Source organism: Triturus cristatus, chromosome 11 (genome assembly GCF_964204655.1).
Source record: "Triturus cristatus chromosome 11, aTriCri1.1, whole genome shotgun sequence".
NCBI lineage: Eukaryota > Metazoa > Chordata > Amphibia > Caudata > Salamandridae > Triturus > Triturus cristatus.
Window position 1 is genome coordinate 353,650,449 of NC_140594.1, and position 21,695 is coordinate 353,672,143.

The window sequence follows — 21,695 nt, forward strand, 5'->3', positions numbered from 1 at the left end:
CTCCTCCTCCCTGTGGCGCAGGGAGCACAACCCAACCCCTTCAACTGCAAGCTGAATACAAAAATCAAAATGATAACAGGACATTATTATCATTTTGTTTTTTGTACTCAGCTTGCAGTCAAAGCAGTGGGGTGATGCTCCTCTGCCTTAGTGGAGGAGCCGCCGCTGAACAGAGGACATGTAATGGCACAAGCATCCCTCATGCAGAAAGCAAAAGACAACTGCTGGATAAATGTACTCCCATCAATTACACAGTCAAACAATGTTCTGACAAAACACTCAAATTAAGCAAAATCAGAAAGGTGCCGAGCCCAGTGCACAGACCTCACCTCTGAAGACACTTAGACCGGAAATTCAAAGAGTTCACATAAGGATAGCGGGTGCAGATTGTCATCAGAGTTAGTGCGTGGTACTCACTGAGTGGCCGGGGAAGGGTGAAAGGCTGAATGGGGCCACCAGGGTTGGACTCTGTTACCATGAGGTGGCATCAGTTCTCTGCCGTTGGTGCCTTAGTCCCGGGAACCACCAGGCTGAGCTTACCCTTGCTGTCCACGACCCAGGAAACTCCAGTAGTTCTGATGAGCAAACGTGCCTCTTTCCTTCGTGCACTCTGTGCAGTGTAGTTTCCTTACATAGAGTGCAGAGCAAGAGCAGTTAAAGAAGTCAAGCACTTGGCCATTGTCCCATTTTGAGAATTATAATGGGATCTTTATCTGATATACTAACACCCTAACAGGACATTCTAATATTGTTTTAATAGGTTTCATCCAGTACCTAGCAGTTTTCCAGGGCTCTAAGAGTGTAGGTGAACCTTTTGGTTTAATAATGCTCTACAAAAATGCAAAAATAAATACATGAATTCCAATTGCATGGGATGGCTTTCCAGGGTAGTTTTGAGCTCAGTGAGTTCTCTGTCCTGGACCTCTTTTTCCCTCTCCTGTCCTCACCACTTACCATTGATCTCAAGATGGTATAAAGTGATATTCTCACCTACCATACTTTGGGACGATCACTGAGAAGGGTGTCGTAATACAGCTTCACAACAAGCTTGAAACCAATGACCCCCTGCATAACCAGCAATTTAGACGGGAGACATCCTTTACATTGCATGTGATACATCGCATGCCATTACAATGCAGTTGTTACAACGACCGCGTTGTTACATCGCAAACCATTACAATGCAAGTCGTTACAACGGCTTGCGGTAGGGGGCAGAAGGCGTTGTTATGGCATGCGATGCATTGCATGCGATGTAACATGGCATATTCATTTAGACACAGGTCAAATGGAGACAGTCACGAACAGGGTGTTTGACGATGCAGTGGCTTTCCTTGTCACTTCATCCTGCTCAACTACCCTGCGCGTTTTAATGCATCAACCACCAGCCTCCCTTTTCAACGCCTTTCCATCACCAATGAGCGCTGTTGGAACAAGTGATGGAGCTAATAGAGGCATACAGGGTTCCATTTCACCCCCCCCTCTTTAGTGTTCCAGTGGCCCCCCTTCTCTTACTTCCGGTAACTTCAGGAAATAGGTGCCTGCATTTTGCAAATGAAAAAAGAATTTATTTGAAAAAGTTGGCTTAGTGACTGTCCTTTTGCAAACGGATTGTGGCTTTTCAAATGTGAACTACGTCACTGTTGGTGTTTAGCGGCCTTGCCTATAAGGAACCCCAGTTCAATATCTGGTAGAAGAAGGGCCGGTTTAGATGAAACGTGCTGCTGTTGTCTCTGAAAGCAGGACAGAGTCAGACTGGGATGACTGGGATAGGAGTTAGGCCCGGGCACTGAAATAAAAGTGACCCACATCAGGATATCCGATAGTGAACAGTGGCCCACATTTGCAAATCAAGTCACTTTTAAAGACAAGTTGTATAGGGTTTTCAAAAGTTATGGCACACTGCATGCATTTGTGCTTTCTGCAGTCAATGTTTTTGGCAATATCATTGAAATTGTCAATACAAACCGGTCACCAGACCATAAAACAGGCCCACAAACAGCAAACAAAAAGCCCATTCGCTAATCTAACAAACCAAAAGGCGTGTCTGAAAAATGAAATGGTGTGTGATGGGGCACATTAGCTTATCCTGTATTGTGTTGTAATGGGTATTGGAGGAAAACAGCAAATACCACGCCGAACAACGCTTTGCCTTTGCAACACGGGCGAAACAACAAATGCGTCTGAACCAAGCATTCCATTTACAACGCAAGACGTTAAAACGATCTGCATTTGGTAAAGCGGCGTTGGACTTTCAAGTCCCACTTTCCCTACTGTTGCGTGGACTGGAGTTGGAATAATAAATATGAATTGGGGTCATTTACGGCATCATGGAACACTAGCAGGTGCGCTGGCCATGCGGCTGCTTGCGTTTTGTGCTCTCGGTCAGTGAATGGAACAGTACATCACGTGCTCTGTTTTTTGTCCAGCATACAAAAGCCCATTGTGTAATTATCTTAGTGTCTAGAGGTATTTGGCGGCACTAAGAAGCTTGAAGGGTGATACATCCATCTACACAGTTTTTGCTGTAAGTAAATCTCTATTCTTAGTAGGCCTCATAAGGAAAGCGAATGACCTTAAATTTCCGGCTAGCATAATCCGATTTATAGTACTATATTGACTGTTACTAATCAATATTTCAGGTTGCGGCGGTGTCCTCACGGATGTAGTTTGTGTATTATGATAAGCCCTAGCTTTTTTCTAGGGGAATACGGAGAAACTGCCTTATAAGCTAACTTAAAGATGAAAGGTGGAACTAGAGTTGAGTGCATCAATTGTTAGCTATTTGCACAGATATAATTTTTTATCTTTTTATAATGATTTTATCCTTAATTGAATATGTATGTAGAGATTTTTTGCTGGTACAAATTTTTGGAAACTTGTTTTTATTTTTGAATGCTTTTATGACTGACTTTTTTGGACCAAGTGCTGGGATATAATTACAAAAACGGTATGAATCTGTTTACAAAGGATTGTTTTATGGTTGCAAGTTTTATGGAATGCATTTTTCGAAATAAACTTTTCCGACTACGATTGACACCTATTCTCACATTGAAATTCTAAATCATTGATCATTATTTGATTGGGCACCTAGGAAGAACCGCTGATGACAAGAGGCCATGCCATCGGACACGTTTGGAGCCCTTTTGTACTCTCTGTGCCCTCAGCAGGCCCCTTGCAATAGTCTTTGGAGGAGGGGACCAGCTGCCTGGTGCCTTAATAGCATTCCCAGGGGGCTGGAATTCCTCCTTTTGGCAGGGGCGCAACTCTACCAGTGGTGTAACGCAGAAAGACGGGGCCCCTGCAGAATGTGGAGAGCCCCCTGACACGGCCGTATCTCACGGATATTTATAAGTTCTGGGCTGAATGGGTGCTGGTGGGTAGGGCCTTCTCTGCGTCACAGGGCCTGTGTTACGCCCTGCTGTCCCTTTTATTGTCCCCCTGGGGTCACGTGGCCAGCTGCATCCTCGCGACGCAGCTAAATTCCCTTCATTCCAACACTGGCTTCGGCGCATTACCTCATTCCTGTAAAATGCTGAATGTTTGCTGACCTACCTTTGAACATTGGGAACTGGAGCAGCGGGCGTTGTCAAGCGCCCTAAATCCGGCCGTTTCATTTCATATGACAAAGCGTGGGCCTGTTTGTCTTCTTTACACTTATTATTTTTTGGGCGGTGCGCCCTTATTGTGAGTCTTTGTTACCATTGGTGACTAATGTTTTCATGTTCTACTGGATTAAACCACTCCCTCGACGCTCGGTAATTGCAATAAATATAGTGTTACTCGACTGATGCGACAGCTCGAGGACTGTATGCACAAGGTCACACGGTTTGCCAGAGGCCGAGTGGACATGTGCCAAGTACTGGAGTGGACTCAGGCCAGCAGGCCGCAGGTGTGCACACGGTGATCCATCAATATGCCCTACCTGCGCTTCTGGTTTGGATCATCAGCTGTTTTCTTTCTCACTCCCAGAATCCTCCGCCGTCGGGCATCCCTTCTCGCGCTCACAATGGCCCACGCCTTGCTCATTTGTACTTTATGTCCTTTATCTACCTGTGAACGCTGAGGTTTTTTTTTACTTCTTGTATGTCCACATGGGCAAGACTCGTCCTATAGAATATAGAGGTTTTGCGTTTTGAAGAACCACGTGAGACTGGCTCAGCCAGGTCTCAGTTTTGCAAATTGCATTCTGGGACTTGTAGTCTTGATTGTATAATCGAACAAACAGGAATACAAGCCCTATAACGCAATGAAAAGAACTGGGCTGGGTGTGTTCCTCGCGCATGAAGAACAGAGGCAACTTGAGAGCTCTGTAGAAAAGCACATACATCAAAAACAATGGCCAGGAGTTTGGGATAGTCTGGTCCTGGGCTGCATTGGTAGGGATTAGAAGCATGGATCCTGCTTGCTGCGAGTTCTGCCGTGTTGCCCTTTTTTCAGAGGTGATATGTGGCCCCAAGTCACGAGGATCATTTATGGCCACTTCTGCCTTTTTTAGGAAACCGAACTTTGAATGTGGAACTTGTAGGTCCATGCAAAGGCGAAAGATAACGCTTAAAGTCTCAGCATACAAATTGTTGTTCGCTAAGAGGCCAGGTCCGACTGAAGGTCATAACATAAGGCCTATTTGGCAGCCAGCTGGGCAGAGATTGCGTAACTCTACCTCATTCACGTCATCCCTCCCTCCTCCTTCAGCAGAGTCGAGCATCCTGGTGAATGAACAGTGACAGTCGTTGCCCCACCTCTCCTTAGGAGGTTACTGTGGAAACTGCCTCTTTAGCAGACAGATCTTGCCGTCCTCGCGAGGATTGCAGACGCAGCGGAAGGCCTCGGTGTCTCTGACGTGGGACCCAGCGTCTCCAAAAAGACTTTTACCACAAGTTGGCGCAGGCTGAGAGAGCTGGCGCCAAAACCTGCCCTGCTCACGCGGCCATGTATGGGCATGGATCGGTCTCTCCTGGTCCAGCCTCCGTCTCCGCCATGTGCCTTCTTCCATAGCATCTCTGTCCTTACATCTTGTCTTCCTAGGCCGGGGCGGGGGCGGCCTCTGATCGGAGCGCCTCATGCTCACACCCATGCCAGGGTATTTTAAACAGAGAGCGGCGAGAAGGGGAGTTTATTTCCAAAAGGAGGCTGCGAGTGCGGCAGCCGGGCGGCAGGCCAGCGGAGAGGCAGGCGCCTAGGCTGGCTCACGGCGCATCTCCCTCATTCGTGGTTTACTTACTACTGAGTGAAAATGAACAGAAAAATCAATTTAGCCAGTCTCTCAGCCAGACACTTTTTTTCGTTGCTGGATGGGCTTTAAAGTCCCGTTTTAACCTACTATGAAACCAAGGAGTGGGGCATTGCCTGGGAGTCTTGGACCTTAGTGCAGGCAATGAAACCAGACTGTCAGCCGGTATTAAAACACTATCAGAACCCTGGACTACGGTGTCACTGCACCTGCTACACTTAAGTAATTTACAGGTCTCCAAGTTCCTCATTCTATCGTCTTTCATTCTCTCCTCCCTATCTCCACACTGCTCTCCTTCATCCATTTAATGCTCTCCTATCTAACCCCTTCCCTTCCCATCTCTTTTCTACTTCTTCTGCCTGTCACGTATCCCTCTCCTTACTTGTGGTTCCTTCCCTTCCTTTTCCCTTGCCCACTTTGCTAATCGTTATCGCCTTTCTCACTTAACCTTATCTCCTTCTCCCATTCTGTCACTGTCTCCTGCCTTCCTCCCCATGTCTTACCCCCTCCTTTTCTTTCATCCTTTTCTCTCTTTTCTTAATGATTCCCTTATCCTCTCCTTCTTCTGTACCCCTTCCCTATAAAGGTCAACACAGCCAAGCCCCTGGTGTGCACTGTGTGAAAGCTGACCGAATGCAGCACAGAAGATGCATACACACCAGCCAAAAAGGAAAGGAGATGACAATGGAATTAGATTGTTAGCACATACAAAATTATTCAGGAAGAAGTCAAAATATACAATTGTTGGTTAGGCGTGCTCAATGGAACAGGGGACACTATGTCACCAAAATAGTGTCATATGTGTGAACTAGCCACACATAAAAGTCTGCACAGAGTTTGTCCAGAGCACCACCACTATATATCAATTGCAAGGTCCATATTCGTCATGGTGCCTAATCAGTTGTGTCCAGCAGTATACATCAATAGGTATACAGAGAAACGCAATTTCCAAAATCTTTAATTGATCACAGTTCAGCATGAGCACACACCCAACACGTGTTTCGTCAAATGGCAACTTTTTTCAAGGTTTAACTATCATCATCAAAATCCTTTATTCGATATTTAAAAAATATCATAAAAGTACAATAAACAGTTAAAACATCATCTCAATACATTTCATTTTACATTGACCTTAGGGAGACCATTTAACATCAGTGCATTCAAAGTAACCCTCTAGTGTGTCTCAATCTTATTACAACTCTGATAAAATTCATAATACAAGCCAGTGTCAGTGGATTCTCGGCCCTTTGTAAATATAAAAGAGCAACTTTGGCATGTCTAAACTTCATTTGTTTTAAGAACCTTACTAGAAAGCGGCGTCTGGGTACTGAGTAAAAAGGGTAAAAGAATACAAAATGAAGGGTATCCTGCAGAGACCTATTGTCGCAGCCGCAGGCACCCTTCTGCTCAACCGTAACAGTAAAACCAGGCGGATCAGCCAAAAGATGATGTAAAAGGTTGAGCCTAAAACGAGTGATTAAAAATATGTCTTGTGCGTTATATAATAAGGCGAGATATGGTTCCATGCCTTCTACTGACTTTAGTGTGCTATAGATACGGACTGTGGGCTTACTTTATTCTGAGGCCGCTCTACGCGTAATCTCTTTTGCCAGAAAGATTCTTTTGATACTGGTTTTATCCTCAGGGGTAATTGTTATAGGTTCAGTAAAGAGGTTCTTACGATCTAGCCTCTTCAGGGCATTCTTTACATAACTCAGCCATGGAATACACATCCCCTTGTCTCTGCCCATACAATCTCTAATTATTTGCCTACTCAGACCAGCCTCACTATTAGTCCAAATTCTTAACCAGGCCATAAGCGGTCTAACTTTAATCAGGTCCTCCATATATACCCTTCCCAGTTCAGCATGGGTAATATAAGCTGACGTGCTTTGTGGGATTTGTAAGACCTTCCTCAAAAATTTGTTTTCCTCAATTTGAATTTGTTGGGTGTTTACAAAGCCCCAAACTTCAGCCCCATACGTTACTTTGGGACAGCAAATTGAACCATAAAGGTGCATGACCTGTTCGGGCGACCACCTACCCAACCTACGTCCATAGTTCATTATGGCCCCTGTTGATGCCACTACTTTTGCACTTCGCCCTTCAGTTAAAAATTTAAAATTTAAAAGCCCATCAAATAAAACACCCAGGTAGGAAAAGGTTTTAACCTGTTCCATTATGTGTGTGCCTATTCTATAGCAAAACTTTTTGCATGGTTTAGAACCTGCCAACAGTACGTATGACTTGGATAAGTTAGCCGATAGATCTAAACTGGCCATAAAACTGACAAACCCATCCAACAAAGTCTGGAGGCCTTTGGGCGTTCGAGCTAAGAGTACCGCATCAACGGTATATAGCAACACCGGTACCGATCGTGAACCTACTCTGGGGGTATCTACATTCAATTTACATAGTGCCTGTTCTAACCCATTTATGTATAGTGAGAACAGGAACGGGGCCAAGATACATCCCTGGCGCACCCCGCTGGTGCAGGGGAAGGGAACTGTGGTATCACCCTCCAAATTGTAACGCACTTTAGCAGAGGTGTTCCAGTGGAGTGCTCTCAAGATAACTACTAGGCCCTCTTCTACCCCTAGTTTAATCATCAAGTTCCAAAGCTTTTCTCTGTTGACATGGTCAAAAGCCGATGAGAGGTCCATAAACCCCATATATACCGACTGATTACTTGCAATAGTGTATTTAGCTGTTAATAAATAAAGGTTAAGACACTGGTCTGTAGTTGACCTTCCTGTTCTGAATCCATATTGCAAGTCTGTAATTATATGGTGTTCATCAGCCCAGTCTAAGAGGCGGTTTAGGACAACTCTCCCCAAAACTTTCGCCGTTACATCAATTAGAGAAATTGGTCGGTAACACCGAGGGTCATCCTTTTTTCCCTTTTTAAAGATTGGAACTATTATGGCTTCAGACCAGGATCTTGGCATACCTGTGGTGACCGCCGTGTTTATTACTCTTGTGAGGATGGGTGCCCAAAGGTCAACCTTACTTAAGTAGAGATCTGGAGGAATGCCGTCCGGGCCTGGGGCTTTGTTTTGCATCAGCCCCTTGATCCCCGCTACCAGTTCATCCACCGTAAATTCAACATTTGTCGTCCATGGGCAGATTGCCCCCTCCCCCCTCGGTTGCTCGTTTGCATGGTTATATAGTACTTTGAAATGATCAAACCATTGCTCCGGGAGAATGGTTGTACCAATTTCCGGAGCAACCGCATCCTGAAAACAAGGGTTATTTTTTTTTTTCCAGAATGCCCTAGGATCTCTTCTGTCTGCAGCCTCCCGTAGATGTTCCCATGTCTGTGATTGAAGTGCCAGTTTCCTTAATTTAATTGCTTTTTTGTATGCTGACCTACATTGTGCAATGTGCACCTTGTCTCTAGGGACTTTTTTAAAACTTTCTTTCAGTTCATTGTGAGCCCTAGAGCAATCTCTATTAAACCATCTAGCAGAGCATTTCACTAATCCTTTCACGGGGGATTTTAGTAGGCCATCTATGAGGTGTGCCATCGCCTCAAAGGATTTGACCACCATAGGTCCCTCCAATGAGGGATCTAAACACACCCCAATCATTTCTTTACCGTCCTCCATTAAGGATCTGTAGAAGGCGTCCCCATCCACCTTGGCCCATCTGAGCCTTCTCCCTTGAACAATTGCCCTCAGTGTACTGTTTGCCTTAGCACTTTTCTTATTGTTACAGGGGGCCCAATTCTTAATCCTCAAGACTAACGGATTGTGGTCACGGAATATGCTCTATTCGATGCCAGCCTTATTTATCCAGTCCCAAAAAGGGATAGAAACTTCTATATAGTCAATAATGGAGCAATACCCTCTTCCCTTGAATGTTGGGGTAACTTCATGACCGTCTTTAGGCCCCATCAGATCTAATGTGTTCCTAAGTGCATGATTGTTCAAAACCCTCTCTAGCTCTGACCCATCAGGGGTATGTTCGAAGTGCGGGCCTTTTATCACTGTGCAACCGGTCCAGGCACCCTCCGTCCATCTTAAATTGGAGCACAGGTGACAGTTTAGGTCACCCTCTAGGATCACATACGGGGCCACTACTGTCTTCCTCTGCGCTAGCTCTTCGGTCAGTAAATTATCTAAATCTTGTATTATTAAGCTCTTCCCAGTCCCTGCAATGGCATTGTATACATTAATCTTCAAAACAATGTTCATCTTCCTCACTTCAAACCCAATGGCTTGTATATTAGCTGAGTTCCACTTCAGGTCAGTCCACACTCCTTCTAACTGTAGGTCCACGTCTGTAATTAGCCCTCCCATTGGTCTTCCCAGAGCCATTTTCCGTGCTGGCACAAAAAAACACTTATACCCAGCAAGATGAAAGGGATTATGGTCCACCACCCAGGTTTCCTGTAATCAAATTACACGGAATCTACTAACGTACTGTCTCCACTCCTGGTTATGGAATTTGGAAGCTAACCCCGCAATATTCCATGAAACCATTTCAATCCCCTCTTGCCATTCCATTCCTAGTGGGCCTGTATGGGTGTTGGGAGAGGGAGCCGTTACTTCAATATTAGCTTTATTTGATACAGACTCAATTTGGGCAACTTGTACATGTTGTAATTGAGAGGACACCTGTGCTTCCAACTCGGTAACCTTTTTCTCCTGCGAGCCTACTTGGCTCCCCACCAAGTTATCCAATATACATTTAGTTGCGATGATATTGTCCAAAAACCTCTCCCCACTCAAGTGACTAGAACTCGGCTTGCTCCGTTTAGAATGGTCTTGGTCTTTGACTGTAGGGGGGTATTGATCAAAAGTCAGCTCCTGGGCAGTTTGCTCAACTTGACCTTCCACCCCTTGCAGTCAATCCCACTCCTCCATAAACATGAGGGGATCAAACCTATTTGACAGGGCTAGTCCACCTTGATTCCTTGATGGAGCATATGACTTTATGCCATAGACATCCTTGCTGTTCTGATAACACTCCTCTCTGCCTTGGATTGCCCAATTCCTAGACAGGGGACTTGATTCATTGGCATAAAAAAACCATAGGGGTGAGGAACTAATACTGCTTCCAGCGACTGCCGAGCCCCAACTTAATATGTAATCTACTGTTCTGCGGTCCCGAAAAGGTATCACCACACAATCACCTGCTTTGTTTTTTGCCCTGTTCCCAATCCACCTAGCCCTTCTTACATGCAAAATTTCCACCTGTTCATCCCTTGGCAATGGCCTATTTGTATTCAGCCAATGCGTGACTTTATTTTTAAGCTCGTCATGCAGCTCTATTTGGCCGAGTTTTAGCTCTGTAACCCCTGTGAGGATGATGACATAGGGGGCCGCTTCTGGGGGTAAATTTAAGCATAACCCCTTGTTACCTGATTTGGTATAAGGTACTTCTCTGATGTTAGCAGATGTTGTGTTCTGAGTGGGGTCTTTATTTGTTCTAGCAGTGGGTGGAGGATTAGGAATGGGCAATGATGGTGGTCTTATGTTACCACTAGAGGGCCGTGCTACAGGGTTATCTAGTAAAGTGGAGGGCGAGTTCTTTTTTGATAACTCAGCTTCACTAGGTTTGTCCCTTTGTGCTGATGATAACTTTGTGCTCAATGTGTCACTGGCCGGAATACTGGTCAGGGAAGATGAGAGCATATTACTTCCCCCCCCCCCCCTTTAGCTTTACTAGCGAAACAACTTTATCCAGCCTACTCAAGATTTGTTTTGTCTGGGCATCAATCAATTGCTCAAAATGTAGCTTCAGGTCACTAATAATGTTTGACACCCAACCCGGGGGAACCTGTATATCCATTGCTTGGTCCCTTATTTAAGGCTTAACTATATGGTAATCGATAGAACATGTAGCAGCCACATGCTGGTGTATTTGTCGTCCAAAAGTAGTCAAATTCAATCCAGCGCAACACAGTTGTATCAAACCTTCGTTTTGGAATCAAACGCCCTGTATCACGGAGCAGTATAAGCAAGAAGACCAGGACCTTGATAAGCCACTAGCCCTTAGTTTCGAAGTTTTCCAAAACGCCAGAAAGAACGTCCAGTCCAACACACGTACGTCTCTGCATACACAACAACACCAGGGGTGGCTCCCCCATTAAGGTGGAGGAGCGTCGCCCCACTAAAAAAATGCCCCCCAGAGATGGAAAAATGAAATGGTAATTAAGTTATTTTATTAACATTTTATTTTTCAAAACCCCGCCCAGAGCCGAGCGTCAGGACGGAGGCGGGGCTTCTGCTTTCTGCTGCTGACAGTCAGGCAGCAGCAGAAAGCAGTGATAGGTAGGGCACTTTAAGTTTAAAGTGTGCATGTCTTTTTGGCCGTCCGTCTTATGATGAGCTGTCTTAGACAGCTGGGTTCTAGACAGCATAGGGCTCCAGTGTCCTTGGGAGTGGAGAAATGCTGCTCCCTCCAATCCTGGTGCTGCTCTCATGCAGCATGAGAGAAGCGCCAGGATTGGTTACTGCAGTTTCCTGGAGCCTGCCTGGATAGAAGACCCGAGCGAGGAGGATGTTGCACCAGGAAGGTAAGTGGAATGATTTTTTGTTTACAAATTTTTTATTTTTGTCGCCTTACCTCCCTTCTTACATGCCAGCCGCCACTCAACAATACACAAGACAGACCTCACGCAGCACCCAGAGGGTAGGGACGTAGCTTGGGGGGGGGGGTAATGCGCCCTAGTGCAAGCAGTGAAACTGGACACCCTAGCGGTAGTTAAATACTACTATGAGGTGCAGTGTGTCCAGGGCCGGACTGGGATCCGTAAATGGCCCTGGCAAACTGCTCGGCCGGACCCAGGGGGTGCGGCTGAGCTGTTTACTATGGCCGGTTTCGGCCGATTTTGTTACAGGGAGCCGATATTGCCGGCTCCCCATAACAAAAACGGCCTTGAATTTGGGCCCAAAACCGTCCCCCACCCTCGCGGCCTACCGGGGAAATGCCCAATGCCCTCTACTGCCAGTCCGGCCCTGAGTGTGTCTGTCACACATCTGGCCCCTGGAGTCACTTCACTGATGTAATTTACGGGCCTCCAAGTTCCTCATTCTACTCGTCTTTCTTTCTCACCTCATTGTCTCCACCCCGCTCTCCGCTATTTCCTTCTCTCATTCTGTCAACTTTTCCTGCCCTGCTCCCCTTATCTCACTATCGCCTTTTCTTTCACCCCTTTCCTCTCTCTTCTTTATTGTTCCTTTATCCTCTCCTCCCTCCACACCCCTTCCCTATAAAAGCAAAGTCAACCAAGCTCATGGCATGCACTGTGTATTTAAAAAAAAAAAAAAAATCAAAACAGGCAGCCTCTAAAATAGCATCATCTGGTGCAGGGCAGCCTGGACCCCTGCGCATTGCACCAGCTGCATCAACGGTATCTCAGTCCCTGAAACCAAGACTACAAGTCCCAGAAGTCAAAAAACTTTCCTCAACTGCATGACCTGCCCACGATGGAGCAGTGAGGCTTAAGAGATCTGTAGAAAGAGACGCGACGCATGGCCATTCACAGTTGAGTCAACGTGATTGGTGGGAAGGAGACAGCGTGATTGGTGGAAAGTTGACGGCACATCGCCTGAGCATTCTGAAGTACTCCGTGATGTCCTTTTAGTTCGCTTCAGCCTCTAACCACCGCCTCAGACTGTACTCGGGCACAGAAAGCCTGTGTTCCTGACTGAAGATTATTTGCTCAAGAGGAGACTGTTCCTTCTGCCAAAATAAATGTCAGATAGTTGACGGGTGTGTACAACCCTTCCCATAAAATAAACACTATTGTAAAATATAGGCTGCTAACTGCGGCGTCTTCTCTGGTTGTTTACTTTTATAAGCGATGACGTACGAGACTTGGCTTCAGTGAGACACCTCATACTGTTGTTCTCTGTCATTTTAACCGCTCCTCGGCGCATTTCTCTCAATCTGCCTGCTCTCTCACACAACCCACACAATCTGTCTTTCTTTATTTTTGCCCTGTTTATAAACCATATATTCCTTTCTCCTGTACCATATCTCGCTTTCACTGTCGCACGTACATTAAGTACTCACCACACCATTTTCTCTCTGTTTATTTCTCTCTACCCCTCCTAACCCATTGTTTCTTAATTTCATTATACTTTTTTTATTTTTCCTTTTCCATTCATTATATCTTTTTCCCGTTATTCTCTTTATATATTTAATTCTTTGTTTCTTACTTTAATTTGTATTTCTTAAATTTTTCTCTTTTTTGTCATTCGCTTCCCTTGTATTTCTTTCTCTCCCTCCTCCTTTATTTCTGTTTTCTTCCTTCCTTTACTTTCTTCCACTCCCTATTTTCACAGACTAGGTTTTTTTCTGTCCATCACAGCTCAGTTATTCTTCTTCGGTGTTCAGTTTGGAGGATTCGTGTAGTGTGTTTCCTTTTTTGCCTCGTGCTCTGATTTCTTAATACAGGGCTTGCTGTATGTTCCCTGCTTCACAATCCTAAACAAATACTTTGCAATATTTGTCTCACGAGGCATGGCCCTTTCAGTCACAAAAGCCAAGTAAAACTCTCTCTGGGCCAGTTAGCCCTAGCCCAGGAGAGGCTCTTTTCCTTCAGGTCCCTGGCATGAGATGATCATGCCACATCTGATTAGGAAAGTCCACAATATTTTGAAGTTTGCGATAGGGAGGATTGGCCAGCTCTCAAGGTTCTTACTCGTCATTGTCACCAGTACTTGGTTCGAGATATTCTCATTGACGAAGGAAGGAGGTGTACCACAGTTGTATATTTGTGAAGATATACTGATTTGAATCCCCAGTTCCTCTCTCCACTTCCATCTTTGTTGAAGCTGCTGTCCTGGCATTAGTGGTGGCTGAGACCTGTGGGCGCCCAGTGCCATAACACTTCAGCGCGACTGGTGGTATCTTAGATATAGTTCTGCAAACTAAAATCTGCCCAGTGCAGTGTACCCGTTTTCTTATGCAGTTCCCCACCTTTGTAATCTCGGGCTCAACGGAGTAGCTAGAAAACTAAAATGCTCCCTACTTTCAATCATATCAATCCACATGAGTGAGAGAAGCATGCCTTTCTGATACTTTCTAGGTAGGTCTACTGAAATTGCTCCCCTGAGAAAAGATTTCTTCCTTTCGTTCCTTCTCTTTTCTCATTTAAATCTTTCTTCCATTTTTTCTTTTCTTTTGTGACTTGCAGCCTTGAGTTCATCCTGCTTTCTTTTTTACTTCCATTTTAATCTCCCCCTTTGCATTCTTGATTTTCCTTCTTTCACACATATTTCATTTGCCTCTCACTTTTTTCTTCTAATTTTTTTAAATACCTTCTCTTTTTCTAATCATGCTAGATTTGATTGTCACTCTTTGCTGCCCATCCCACAGCTGTGGCACGGGAATATGCCTCCTTATCCCGCATTCTTATTTTCTGCAGGGAATCACAACGCGGTCGTTACAACGACCGCGTTGTGATTCCGCATACCATTACTCCGCAAGTCGGAACAACGACTTGCGGAGGGTGGGCGCTGGATGTTGGAATAGTATAATTTACTATTCCTACTCCAGCCTGTGCGGACAGTAGGGAATTTGTTGGATTTTAAATCCAACACCTCCCCCCCCCCTCCGCAAGTCGTTGTTCCAACTTGCGGAGTAATGGTATGCGGAATCACAAAGCGGTCGTTGTAACGACCGCGTTGTGATTCCCTGCGGAAAAAAAGTTTCATTGTAAACGTCGTGTACCGTGGCACGGTACCTTCTTTCATGCAGTGTTGTTTATTAACTTTTCCTTCTATCCTGAGACCTGAAAGTCAAAGATCAAAGTCGTGAAGGGCCATTAAGAACCATTTAAACTGCCTGCCGCTGAAGTTTATTTATCAGGTGCTTCACTGCCCCCTTGCTTGGGCTCATGGACTCCCATGGACTTTGCCCCTGTTCTAAGGCACTGGATGGTGCTCTCCTATGTTCCCCTCCTTCAGTGACTGTGTTCTGCTGCAAATTGATTGGGCACTCCAGCGCCCCATTGGGTGGGACTCTACAGAGGATAAGTTATACAGCTGACTTGCTTCAAGTCTCCAAGAGGTTTGGAGATTTGAAGCGAAATCACCTAAACTGGTTGGTTGGCTGTGGGTGACATCCACTGCATCCAAGGCACTGCGGAGATTGAGCTCTGTAGTTTTGACGGACGGGCCATGCATTCAAGGACACAGTAAAACATCCCCATCAAAGCTATTGGTGACAGGTGCCTCATGCAGGCAGCACATGGGTTCTGCAAGTGGGACTGCACCAGTGATAGAACATTGTTCTTAGACTTCGTCTTGGAGCCTAAGCATTCTATTAGGACTTGGGGTTCTTTCTCCGTCCAGACAAAAAGCTAGAGAGCTATGGTTTTCATTATTCATTCTCCTTTTAGATGTAGTATGTAGATCATGGTGTAGTAAAGTAGTTTTCTTTAGACAAAGTAAATGACTGTCAGAAGCGTTAGCCTTATGGAGTCATGTTTTATGAGTTCTGAGTGTCTTACCTTCATCACGTCCTTGAGTAATCCTTGGAGTCCTCTTCTGCAATCAGTGGCATAGCAAGTGCGTGTTGGGCCCAAATCAAAGCTAGGAAATTGGACCCCCTACTTTTGGTTTAGTAGCGGAAACCAGCTATTAACTCAGATGAAGTGGGCCAGCGAGCCCCTGTATCCCAGTGCCACAGCGCCTGCTTCAATATTGATGACTAGCTGCATTGCTACTGATAGGCGAGTGCCTAAGAAGAGTAGTTTGTAATTCACTTTGTGTTAAAGTTCTGTGATGGGCCCAGGATAGCTTTGAGCACCAGCCCAGACTCTTAATGCCTAGCAAGGCCACAGTTACAGTGAATAACACACGTGTGTTTCTGATTTGTAATTACTAGGGCAGGTACAAAAAGCCACCATGCAGAACAGTTTCCCCGTGATATGTTCCAATGACACTCCCATGCCCGCTGTGCTTAATGGCAAACATCAGGTTCCGATCTCCAAACGCGATCCCTTGATATTTCCCTGCTCCTTTAAGAACATCAGAGGGTCCTTCCATCCAGCTACTAGATCCCATCCGCTCTCTCTGGTGGGGATCATTGAAACTGGACTTGGTGGTCTCAACAAAGGAGCGTGTGTTTCCGTTGGTCGTGTTCTCTGACATTTTCAGTGCACTCCTGTGACCAAGATACACTCTTTGTCCAGTGCCTTGTAATTGTATGGCGAGAAAGAGAGCAATGTCACCCAAAGGCAGCGCACAATGATACATGGATTTTGCAGAGAGAAAATAGAGTTTAAACAAAGCCAATGGGCTGGATGGACTTCAAGGCAGACTTCTGACATCACTGACTCATGATCATACAGAGGTGTTGAGAGTCTGGGCTGTGTGAGAGTGCAATATCAGGAGTGTAATATAGTTCTAGAGATGTGCATTGATTCCCCACTGCCTAAATTAGCAGTGCTGCAACGCATGTATACACCAGGGACAGGAGCTAACGCTCACAGGCAACCAGCAAGGCTCACGGAAAGCCCTGGTTGGCTGGTTCATCTTGATAATCGGAATGGGTTTGTCCAGACGTGGACTCTTTGCTTGACGTGGTGTCTAGACACTCAAGCTGGACCTCGCTGATAATGGTCATTGTTGTATTGTCTTGCATTGATGTAGTCTGACCTAGCAGTTTAGGCCAGATTGCCCCTTTTCTCTTTGGTTGGGCTGGTCTGCCTGGTTTTGACCCTATCTGAAATCGCACAGAAATTATGATTAACGTGATCTGGAGGCAGCTGCACTGATTTCAGACCGTTAGCTCAAGCATTTCTTCATATTTTTGTTTCTTTATCACATCATGTCCTGTGCGGTAGTACAGGATCCCTTCCTCCACTGCCCTCCTCCCACCACACACACCACTTGTTCCCTGGACACAAAGCCATCTAGCCCATCTACACTCTGACCAGATTTTTGTTTGGACAGGGTAAAAGTGGAGAGCAAACCTACATCAACCAACCAACGTGTAGAAAAGAGAGAGGACAAGGTAGGGAAAAAGAGAAAAACAGATACATTTTAAGAAACGCACAGAAAGCACTATAATATTCAAGTGCATATCCACAGTGGTTTGCAGCATCTACTCCATAATCACACAGTAGCTAAGAGATACAAATGCTTATTGACAGCCCAGGTAATTTAGAATTCATCTAAGAAGCCTAAGCAATTTACTCTTAGTGCCTGATTTAGATCTCGTAAGATGAATTACTCCATCACAACGGTGACGGATATCATATCTGCCGAAAAATAAATCCCATACGACATAATGAGATGTATATTTTGGCAGACCTAAATCAGGCCCTTATTCTCCCACTTCTCTAGACTATAAATTCTCTCCTCCCTCCGTCATCCTCGTAGAAGAAAAAACTCAAGTTCATTCAGCTACTGACAGGGCACAAGTGGGATCTAGAGCTTATTCTATTACCGCGGTTAGGTTGTAGTATTCCATACCACTGCACCTGCGCTCTCAACCACCCTTGTTGATATTTAGGACACAGTTCAAAACGGTGTGTTTTACTGTATAATTGCATTGTGTCACTGTTGTAGTATTCTGTTTGGTCCTACAGCACCTATAAGCCCAGGCTCCCTCAACCATCCTCGTACATCCACAAGTGCTCCTTCCATGTAACCTGAAGGGTTAAGTAAAGGTTTTGGACACAACAGTCCCCCAGGCCATATATCTGTCATACTGGACTGCACCAACATATAAGCTTCAAAGCATGCAAATAAAAGTGATGATCCTGAAATGAAATCCCTCAAATCTAAATGTATGCAATCCCACAAAACCTAGCCCAAATCACTGTCTACCATAAATGATCTTGAAGCTGTCAGGCGTGTCTATCTTAAATACAAGAGCCAGAAGAAGGTCTGCTATTATTGTTTCGCAACACAGTTGACTTAACCCAAATTATGTGCTACAATCAAAAGATAATTGTTCTCTTAGTTTTCGGGAGGTGTTTAAAATCTATACTCTTTATCTGTGTGGTTTCTGCTGATTCAAAGTATCAGTCAAGTCCGTGAGTTCGCCCTAATAAACTTCCAAGCAAGTAGCCCTTATCCTCTCAGGATATTTCCATCCAGCCATTTCACCCAGGCATTAGCTGAAGGTCCAGCTCTGAAGAAGACATAACCCTCTGCAGGTCATCTCATCTCTAAGGATTAGCCAGGAAGAGCATCCTTAGGATCCGTACCCTCATCTTGCATATGAGCGATTCATGTACTGTACTTGTTCAAAGCACCGTAGATAGTTCATTGAACATTTCAAGAAGATACGAATAGCTGTCGTTTTGTAGCCAAGAACTTTACCTTTTTAAAGAAGGACTTGCAATGTCTAACCCAGGTGATAGTCTCTTCTCCCCTTGTATCTTAGGAACAACCATAGATGTCCAGTCGTGGCAGCCAGGGGCAGCAGCTGCAATCCCTACCTTGTTCTGCGGTACCACCGACACTACACTTGCTACCCTTGGTCTCACAAGTCATGTAGGCAGCAGCAGGACGAGAAAGTTAACAGAGCTCCGAAAGCCTTGTTTTCTTTGTCTAGTTTCTGATTGTATCCTTCCATTCGTCCCTCAACAGCAAATAGGAAGATGATGAAGGGCTATGGGTGGGACAAAGGGTGAATTCTGTGATGGTAATTTGGTGTAATGGTGTGTGATGTCTCCCCCGCTCCACCTGGCAATTTGGTTAAGCAGTGCTCATGGATCATGTCTTTCTCCTTTGTGTAAATTTACTTCCAAAATGCCCCAGTGTCACCTGCTTTCAAGAATAGGGATTACCGCTTCCTGATCTCTGCATCCATCATTTCATGTCAGCAGGCCTCAACAACGTCATGAGCATCATAGGACCCTGGTGACAGTTGTCATCAGGCATAACTTTCTAAATTGTCATACTCTCCAACATTTCCTCACTAAGTTTCAAAGAGAAGTGTCTTTACTAGCTTTCACTCTGTTCTGACTCACCAGCCTACAGGGACAGCCAGGAGCATTGGATTACTGGCAATTACATTAAAATAATTAGAACTTTTAATCCATTTGGAGAATTGATGTTATAAAGGTAAATGGTCTGTAAAGATGAGTGAGGTTACGAGGCAGCAGTGTCTGCTTCTGAGGGGGACATATATCACTTTAAAGAACAAGGTTTGAATCACTTAACAAAACACTGAAATACATCCAAGTAGGCAAGCTAAGAAACATGCTGGATAGAGCTATCACCATAACAGGATCATAGAAAAATCTGGAATGATTAATCAACTAAAGATTCAGAGCAGGATCATAGCAGAAATCAGAAGCAAGTGAGATTGAGAATCAATTGATTAATGAAAAGGAAATAAAGACACATTTTACAATGGCCTGCCAAGGAGAATTGTAATGAGTGGATGAGTGAATGAGACTGGGTAGCCCAAAAGAAGAAATTGAAAAAGTTGTTGAATGAGAAGGGATGAAGAACATGGAATGAAAAGTCTTGGAGCCCGATCACAATGACTGATCTCTATTCTACTTTCTTTTCTTGTGTTTTTAGACTCCCATCTGAGGTGGACCCCCTGACAGTCTTCGCTTCCTTGTCTCCAGAGGGCTTGCTGATCATTGAGGCACCTCTGGTCCCGCCCTACTACCAGCACAGTAACGACGGCTACAGCTTTGAGCTACCATTGGACAGCCAAGAAACTATTGTCTCCTAGATTTCTGCTTCCAGGCTTCTTATTCGTCCTGGACTCCACTTGCCATTGCCCCAGCTCAGCGGATTGGTACACTTCATGTTGTGAATGTCTCGTCAGGTGGATGGCGTCCACCTTCTTTTACGTACAAAATACCAGCTGCTGTGATCACACCATGGGACAGTTGTCGTCTTTCTGGGCTGTGGGCCAGCGGAGTGGGGTTAGCACGTCTTCATCCCCCCCCCTCTGGCTGGAATCCTCAATTTACATTGGAAAACCAGTCCAGCCCCACTTAAAGCGTAGGAGCGTACATCTTTTTTGTACATCTTTTTTTTGTCTTCTTATTGTTAAGCTGCAACAGCTCACCTGCTTTTAGCGAAAACATATTTCTGGGGGCGTTTGTTTTTCTCCAAATTGTTCACTGTTTCGAAGCTGTTGTAACAGAATGCTGTATCTTGGTTTAAACATGAGCACAATGCTGTAGTGTTCCACTTCCATATTTCAAGGTCTACTGTATAAATAAAACACTGGTCTTATATGGTATGTTATGAGTTAATTTGTAAGGTTTGCATTTGTTTGAGAAGACTGGTCTCCCACTGCCTAGAAAGTTTATCCTGCAGCGTGGGCAACACTATTCATTACTGCTGGGCTGGGCTGGCGCTTTCTCATCATTGCAATGTCTCATAAACACAACTGTGTAATGTAACATGGACCTGCCATGTATTGTCCCTGCTGGGCTGGTCTCAGGCCCCAAGCAGCTCTGACACTGACCCTCTTCTAACTGTCTCCAGAGGCAGGCACGATTACAAATACATCAGATTTCCTGACGCTGGACACACCAAAGGACGAATTTCTTTTACTCTGGGGTAATCTCGTGTAATTTCAGAAATAGTGTGTTGCTCCTTTTATGCAAAAATCCAGAAATTACACTATTTACGTGTCTAGTAATTATACGTGCCTTTTGGGGTAAAGATTTATCAATAGTGCCCGGGAGCACCAGCTGCTGTTCTTTTTTGTGTTACTTTTAATAATGTGAAATTCTTGTACTCGTCCAAATTAGAATTGAGGATGTATTTCACACTAAAATAAAGCACCGAATGCATTTCATGCCATTATGTGTAAATGTGCATAATATTTCAGAAATTTTACACGGTTATGCAAAAGCATATTACACACATTTTACACACCCATAGTCACACATCAGGATCACATGTTATGTGACTAACTTTGGCCCTGCCCAGCAGTACTCTTCTAGGCCTTGTACCTCCAGGCAAACCCCTTTTCCTGGATGTCAGTCCACATCTGAACTGTTGTTCATCTAAAGTGGCTTACAGCTAAAATTGGTAGTTTTCTTCAGAGAAACAACTGATAAGGGCAATAGGGTTTTGGGGTAGAGCATATAATCTGTTTCGCTGTCATTTCTCCAGAGCCTGTGTACATCAGAGGCAGTTAGGCAAACATTTTGACGAATATTGGCGCTGTCCTTGGAAATACCGGAAAGAAGGGCTACGGCGAGCTCACTTAGGGGCATATTATCAACGGCCAGCGATAATTATCGCTGGCCGTGCTTAGCGATAATAATATTGTTGCAGGCTATCTCTGTAATATATCGCCCTGGTAGCGCGTTATTAACAACGTGTTTCCCCAGGGGGATAAAAATTCCAGAGATAGCGAGGTTATCGCCCTTTTGGTTTTCCAGCGATGTTCCCTGCAAAACGGCGATAATCTTGCTGATACGACCCACAGGGTCGTATCAGCATAATCCACCCCCTATGTTAGGGATGGCTAACTCAGGATTTTAGCAGACGTTAGTTTATGGAGAAAA

At 44.9% G+C, this 21,695-nt stretch overlaps 1 protein-coding gene across 1 annotated transcript in view; it reads left to right on the forward strand.

Annotated features, from left to right (window-relative positions):
* Window positions 1-20,408, forward strand: part of HSPB8 (heat shock protein family B (small) member 8) — a 95,269-nt gene extending 74,861 nt beyond the window's left edge. The window contains exon 3 of the mRNA XM_085636432.1: window positions 19,735-20,408. Coding sequence (XP_085492558.1) covers window positions 19,735-19,894 — 160 coding nt within the window. The 3' untranslated portion in view covers window positions 19,895-20,408. The remainder of the gene's footprint in view (window positions 1-19,734) is intronic.
* Window positions 20,409-21,695: the final 1,287 nt, after the last annotated feature.